This window comes from Gobio gobio (genome assembly GCF_949357685.1).
Source record: "Gobio gobio genome assembly, chromosome: 19".
NCBI lineage: Eukaryota > Metazoa > Chordata > Actinopteri > Cypriniformes > Gobionidae > Gobio > Gobio gobio.
In genome coordinates this window covers 3,642,285-3,649,140 of record NC_137112.1, presented here as the reverse complement: position 1 = coordinate 3,649,140, position 6,856 = coordinate 3,642,285, and the positions used below count along the sequence as shown (strand labels likewise).

The 6,856-nt window shown below is 40.6% G+C and overlaps 1 protein-coding gene across 1 annotated transcript; it reads right to left on the bottom strand.

The window, feature by feature from the left end:
• Positions 1 to 502: 502 nt before the first annotated feature.
• Positions 503 to 3,427, bottom strand: foxg1b (forkhead box G1b). The gene has a single exon (XM_079845210.1). The coding sequence runs from the start codon at positions 2,912 to 2,914 to the stop codon at positions 1,892 to 1,894; it is 1,023 nt and encodes a 340-aa protein (XP_079701336.1). The 5' UTR covers positions 2,915 to 3,427; the 3' UTR covers positions 503 to 1,891.
• Between the last annotated feature and the right edge of the window lie 3,429 nt (positions 3,428 to 6,856).

The window sequence follows — 6,856 nt, the reverse complement described above, 5'->3', positions numbered from 1 at the left end:
ACCGCTGGGCTAAAACAACCCAATCGCAGGGCTAAAACAACCCAATCGCAGGGCTAAAACAACCCAATCGCTGGTCTAAAATAACCCAATCGCTGGGCTAAAACAACCCAATCGCAGGGCTAAAACAACCCAATCGCAGGGCTAAAACAACCCAATCGCTGGTCTAAAATAACCCAATCGCTGGGCTAAAACAACCCAATCGCTGGTCTAAAATAACCCAATCGCTGGTCTAAAACAACCCAATCGCTGGGCTAAAACACTGGGTTTGTCCATTGTCACCCCAACTTGGGTTGTATGGTCAATTAAATCTGATGGAATTTTACTATTAAATGAAATGCTTATTTTTGTGTGTGTGTGTGTGTGTGTGCATGATTTCCTAATTAAAAGAAAACCTTTGAACACGTCAGAACCGGTGCGCGCGCGGATGTGTGTGTGTGTGTGTGTGTGTGTGTCCCTCCCTCTCCTCTGAAGCTCTGTCCGGACTCCTCTCCGCAGTGAAGGTGTCTCGAGCTCTTTCAGGACTCCTCTGGACTCATGTGCTCTTTCCCCTCAGGAGCAGGAGCGCGTGCATGCGCTGGGGATTCAGGAACATCTGCACGGTACGTCTGGGATTATTTACTTCAGCTGGCGAGGAATCCATCATGTTTGCGCGGTGTATTTATTGTCGGGCCTTTGAACACACTGCATTAGCTCGTGTGTATTAGTGTTTCTTCATATATTATTGTTTTATGAACGGGTTACCAGGCCTAATATGCTTCTGAAATGCCATGCGACTTTAATACGCTCGTGCAATTTTAATATTTAGCCGATAATATTTTTTTTTTTGCATGTGCAATATTTGCAATAACGAATATGATTATTGAGTGTCTGATGCATGACGAGCGTGTGTGTGTGTGTGTCTTCACAGCCTTACTGGCCGTGTTTAGGCTCAAGATGCACACAAGTAAATAAGTTCTTAAAGAAAGCTTAACCTAAACCCCGTCTGTGAAACCAGGCCTATGCGATTTGACTTCATTAGCATGCGCGATATATTGCAGAATAATGTACATTAAACCCCTCGAGGCTGGAAAGGATTCATGCATTCATACGGAAATATTTCAATACTTTATTTCTTTGTTCCGAACTGAAGTTCAGGCAAAATATACATGAAAAATAAATGCAACGACAAACTAGTACATGAAATGAGCATCGCAACTAAAGGTGCAGAGCTATAAATCACAAACTAAAGGGAATAAACAGTTTAAATAATATGTGCAGGGAGGTTATATTTAAACTAAATCATAAGCATGACTGATCTGTCTTTGGTGATGAACCATGCGCCTCCACAGGCAAAACTATAGTCGTGTGTGTAAATCTGGGACTGACCCACAACAGTATCTTATGACAATATATAAACTCATCCCACACACACACACACACGCACAGTTCACGTATCCAGTGCTTTAATTCAGTAGCTTACCCGTCTCTGGACACACACCTATTCATAAAACATTGCATATAGATGTATATTTCACCCCACAGCTAATAACAATAACCATAATAGTAATGTTTCATTGTCAGAACGCACACCTGAGTCGACCCTGATTTGAGATATTAAGGCGCATTCACAGTTTGGGACATTATATTTAAATAAAAAAAAGGAATTAGTCGTACTAAACGAATATTATGTGCCATCTAATAATAACAATATCCCACAGTAACAAGGGATAATAATAAATACAAAACCATAATTCACAAAGAAATACTATAAATAATACTTTTTTTTTAAAATAACAAAAAAAACAAACACATACGGTTATTGCCTTTGGCATAACATCATACTACCATTACAAAAAGATCTTAAATAGATCAAAAGAGGGGAAAGTTTGGAGAGGACGCGCGCGCGTAACGCTCAGCTCAGGAACGCGTTGGGCGCGACGCGCTTGTGTTGAGACAGAAGTCCGCTGGAAAGCGGCGATGTGAAGGACGGCAAACTAGTTCTTAGGGAATCCGAGAGGAGAGGGGACGGAGAGCTGGAGATGCCGTAGCCCGGCGCGCTCTGGAGCGACTGCGGCTGTTGCGCGCCCGGTACGAAGTATCCATTGTGCCCTGAGAGTAATCCAGCAGCGGAGGACGGAGACACGCCGTACCCGTTCGACAGGTTGATACTCCCGCTAGAGGCTCCCAGAATCTGGCGAGACATATCCCCGTTCCCGAGCGGCTCGACGCCCGGGAGTAAAGATCCGTACGCGTGTCCTTGGTTTAGAAATCCGTGCGCGGAGCCGTTATAGTGCGAGTGGTGCAGGGGTAAGAACGGAGACAGCTGCCAGTAGAGCGGGTTGCTCGGGCGTTCGCCCAGCCCGAGTCCGAGGGGCGCGAAGCGGAGGCCCCTTTTCATCACCAACTTGCCCCGCGAGGTCGCCGAGCGCCGGCGGAGCTTCCCGGTGGTTCCGCCGATGAACACATCATCGCTGGAGGGGTCGAGCATCCAGTAGTTCCCTTTGCCCGGATCGTCGTAGTGCCGCGGCACCTTCACGAAGCACTTATTGAGGCTCAGATTGTGCCGGATGGAGTTCTGCCAGCCCTGCTTGTGTTCCCGGTAATACGGGAAGTTCTTCATGATGAACTCGTAGATGCCGTTGAGCGTGAGCCGCTTCTCGGGACTCTGCCGTATGGCCATCATGATGAGCGCGTTGTAGCTGAACGGAGGCTTGTCGAACTTCTTTCCCTTTTTGGACGGATGCTCGGGCTCCTCGGCGTCGCGTTGCGCGGGGTCCATCTCCGCCGCTTCTGGGGGTTTGTCCGCGTCCTGCACGGGTGCCGGGCTGTCGCCATCGCCCGCGCCCGCGCTGTCAAACTTCGATGGGAGTAACAGGCTTTTGATGCTGAACGATGTCGACTTCTGCACCATGATCGGCTCACTCTGATCTCCCATGCCGGGCGATGAAGCGCGCAAAAGCCGTACTTTAAAACACTGGAGGTCAGGCGCGCAACGACGGGGACATCGCGTGCATGACAGAACTTGACTCGCGGACTCGAGAAATTGGTGATTAACCAGGGCTCGCTCTTACCAACTACATCATCGTATGGGAGGGAGGAGGAGCTCTTCTCTTGCTGGACAGTCTCAGTCGAGCCGCGCTCTCTCCATCATAATGCGCGGAGAGCCCCGTGCGCGCTGGAGTCTGGAGCGTCTCCTGTGCGTCACTGATCACGTACCCTGGATAGGAGGGACGAGGGGTTGTTTACACGATGCGCGAAACGCGCTGAAATAAAGTTTGAACGATCCAGAACTGATGTTGAGCCGCTCAGAATGGGACATTATTTGGGATATACATATTAAAACCGTCAAGTATTCATAATAAACTATATGAGACGGTAAAATGTCTTGTGTATGTATGATCAGGCCGGTGTTATTAATGATTCGGCTTTCCGGGGACGCCACAGTGCCGTGCGTAAAAGCGCGCGGCTGCGCGAGCCAACGGCGCCTCTAGTGTCCGCACGGGTCACAAATCTACAGACGTGGACAAGTTCTGGCGACACTTCGAAGGTCTCATGTATGAAATGATTATTCTCTGTATTAATCTGGATATTTTTGTGATGCTGGATTAATTCACCCCTCTCCATCATGTTTACGCGCCGCCGGTCCACGCGTGTTTACTTCTCCATCGGTGATCAAATACTCTGATATTTTACACAAGTTGGATTAGAGTAGTCTTATTTACGTCTCTATCTCAAATAGTTTTTTTAATTGCGCTTTTTCTAAAACGTGAAATAAACACGTTTTCCCCCGCGCGCGCTTATACGAACACAGATTAAACGCATGTTTGTGTTATTGGTTTTCTGAGCCAATAAATGCTTTTATTATTGTTTTCTTGTCTTTTATTATTTTTTTCTTGGCTCATTGATTGCCCATAACTCTGCCGAATGTGAAATGATGAGAAATTATGATTTTATTGAAGCACAGAGCAATAATACAACACTTTTGATTATTAAAGAAACGCCGAATGTGCATGACACAAAAATGATTTTTTTAAGAAATAGTTCGTTAAATAATAACGTTTGTATTTAATTCATGTTATATAAATTCATGCTGTTATGTGTGCATTATATATTGTATTTTCTATTTTAAAACATAATTAAAAAGCATCACTAGTTATTGCGTCAGTGTTCCCGTATACCGCCGTAGCAATTTTATAATTAATAAAAATATATATATTTGTTGAATTTGCTGAAACTAGCTATATTTTGCCGTGCAAACGATAAATCACATGTGTTCTTATAATTATACGTCATGTCCATTGGGTGTTTTATTAATAATAATAAAGCTTCATCGAAATATGTGATAGCGCAACATAAATGAATGTCTTAATATTTATTATACATTATTATTATTATTATTATTATTATTATTATAAAAAACGACGGGACGTCTCAATAATAGTGTTTGATTATTTGTATTTATGTTCAACAGAATAAAAGCACGTTTACAATCAGGATTAATTTTTCTCTATTGTGATAGAGATTTTCCTTTCAAAATGACACAAAACGGCTATAAATATAATATAAATATAGATATATTATGCGCTGTTTTTGACATCAATAGGAGTGATAAACCAGTGTCGATTTTTTATTTTTAACACCTCAGATGTAATAAAATCCATCCATAATGAGTTCAATAATTAAGTTAATTGGCAACAATGTGAAAATAATGTGTATTCCATGTTTTAGATGATTTTTAATAATCAGTTTGTATCAGGAACATCTGTTTTGAATGAGTGTGATTTTAACAATATTATATTTGTGACCCTGGAGCACAAAACTCCCCAAAATTATGCATTTTTCTTTTAAGCCGAAAATCGTTAGGATATTAAGATCATGTTCCATGAAGATATTTAGTAAATAAATATATCATAAATGTATTATTAGTAGTAATATGCATTGCTGAGGACTTCATTTGGACAACTTTAAAGGAGATTTTCTCAATAGATTTTTTTGCACCCCCAGATTTTCAAATATTATTATAACAAATCATAAATCAATGGAGAGATAATTTATTCTCATTTTTTTTTTAAATGTTGTGATGATGATTTTTAAAAGGAAATCTTTTGTCCTTGATGTGAACGGGCCTTTACATTTAATTTTCAGTAACACGTTTTTTTATTAGGGGTGTAACAATATATCACAACACAAAAATGCAATATATATTGTGTTTAGTTCACCCAAAATGAAAATTATGCAGGAAAAAATTCAAGTTTACAGAGTTTCATTCAGTCATTAAACTATAATGCTGAATATAATGTGTAATATTTGTGGTCCTGATAATGCCAGATGGTTATTACCAGTAAAAGTGGCGTAAATTATTTAAAACATATCTACTCAGAGTCCAAGCATATTAGTCGAAAATGATCATATCTGTGACCCGATCTAACTCCAGTCCTGCGGCTCACGGGTGTATCTGTGGCCATTGTATGGGTCAAAATTATACATTTTTCATTTATGGCAAAAATCATCAGGATATTAAGTTCCATGAAGATATCTAGTAAATTCCCTATTGTAAATAATATATCATAAATGTATTATTAGTAGTAATATGCATTGCTGAGGACTGCATTTGGACAACTTTAAAGGAGATTTTCTCAATATTTAGATTTTTTTGCACCCTCAGATTCCAGATTTTCAAATATTATCATTATCAAAGATTATTAATTCTCAATTTAAAAAAAATTTAGACTGGTTTTGTGGTCCAGGGTCACAAATTATTTGTCCAGCAATGCAAAATGACTTCCCAAATGAATATGGTAACACTTTACAATAAGGTTTCATCAGCACATGAACTAAAAATGAATGTATTAATCTAAGTTAATGTTTATTATTCATAGATAATGCACTGAGAACTGCATGAATGACTGTATTTTATAACATTAACAAAGATTAACAAATGTGATGCGCATTGATGTGTTAGTTAATGCTGATGTTACCAATTATGAAGTGTTACCAATCATATTAATTATGCATTATCATTTGAGGTCAAAAACAAGGTCATGCCACAGCGAGTCATCTGCAGGGCGTGTTAATGCTACAGTTCATGAGTGGCATTGATCACATGATCACACCGCAGAGGGTTCAAAAGGTCACCGTATTATGGGCTGTAGAGCCGGGACGGGCCTGTCCTGCATCAGCTTCATCATTTCCCATCACTAATCATATTTGTGTCAATTATAATACACTCTAAAAAATTCGGGGTTAAAAACAACCCAAGTTGGGTTGAAAATTGACTAACCCAGCAATTGGGTTGTTTTAAGCAAATATTTAACCCAACCGCTGGGTTAAAATGATCCATTCACTGGGTTAAAACGACTCATTCACCTGGTTAAAACAACCCAATTGCTGGGTTAGTCAATTTTAACCCAACTTGGGTTGTTTTTAACCCAGCATTTTTTAAAGTGAACATGTAACCCAACCGCTGGGTTAAAAATGACCCATTCACTGGGTTAAAACAACCCAATTGCTGGGTTAAAACAACTCATTGACTGGGTTAAAACAACCCAATTGCTGGGTTAGTCCATTTTCAACCCAACTTGGGTTGTTTTTAATCCAACATTTTTTCGCGTGAACATTTAACCCAACCGTTGGGTTAAAACGACCCATTCACTGGGTTAAAACAACTCAATTGCTGGGTTTAAACAACTCATTGACTGGGTTAAAACAACCCAATAGCTGGGTTAGTCCATTTTCAACCCAACTTGGGTTGTTTTTAACCCAACATTTTTTAGAGTGAACATTTAACCCAACCGCTTGGTTAAAACGACCCATTCACTGGGTTAAAACAACCCAATTGCTGGATTAGTCCATTTTCAACCCAACTTGGGTTGTTTTT

What these genes read in the sequence shown, in the direction of transcription:
- foxg1b (XM_079845210.1), bottom strand. Translation starts at nt 2,914, where the DNA reads ATGGGAGATCAGAGTGAGCCGATCATGGTGCAGAAGTCGACATCGTTC.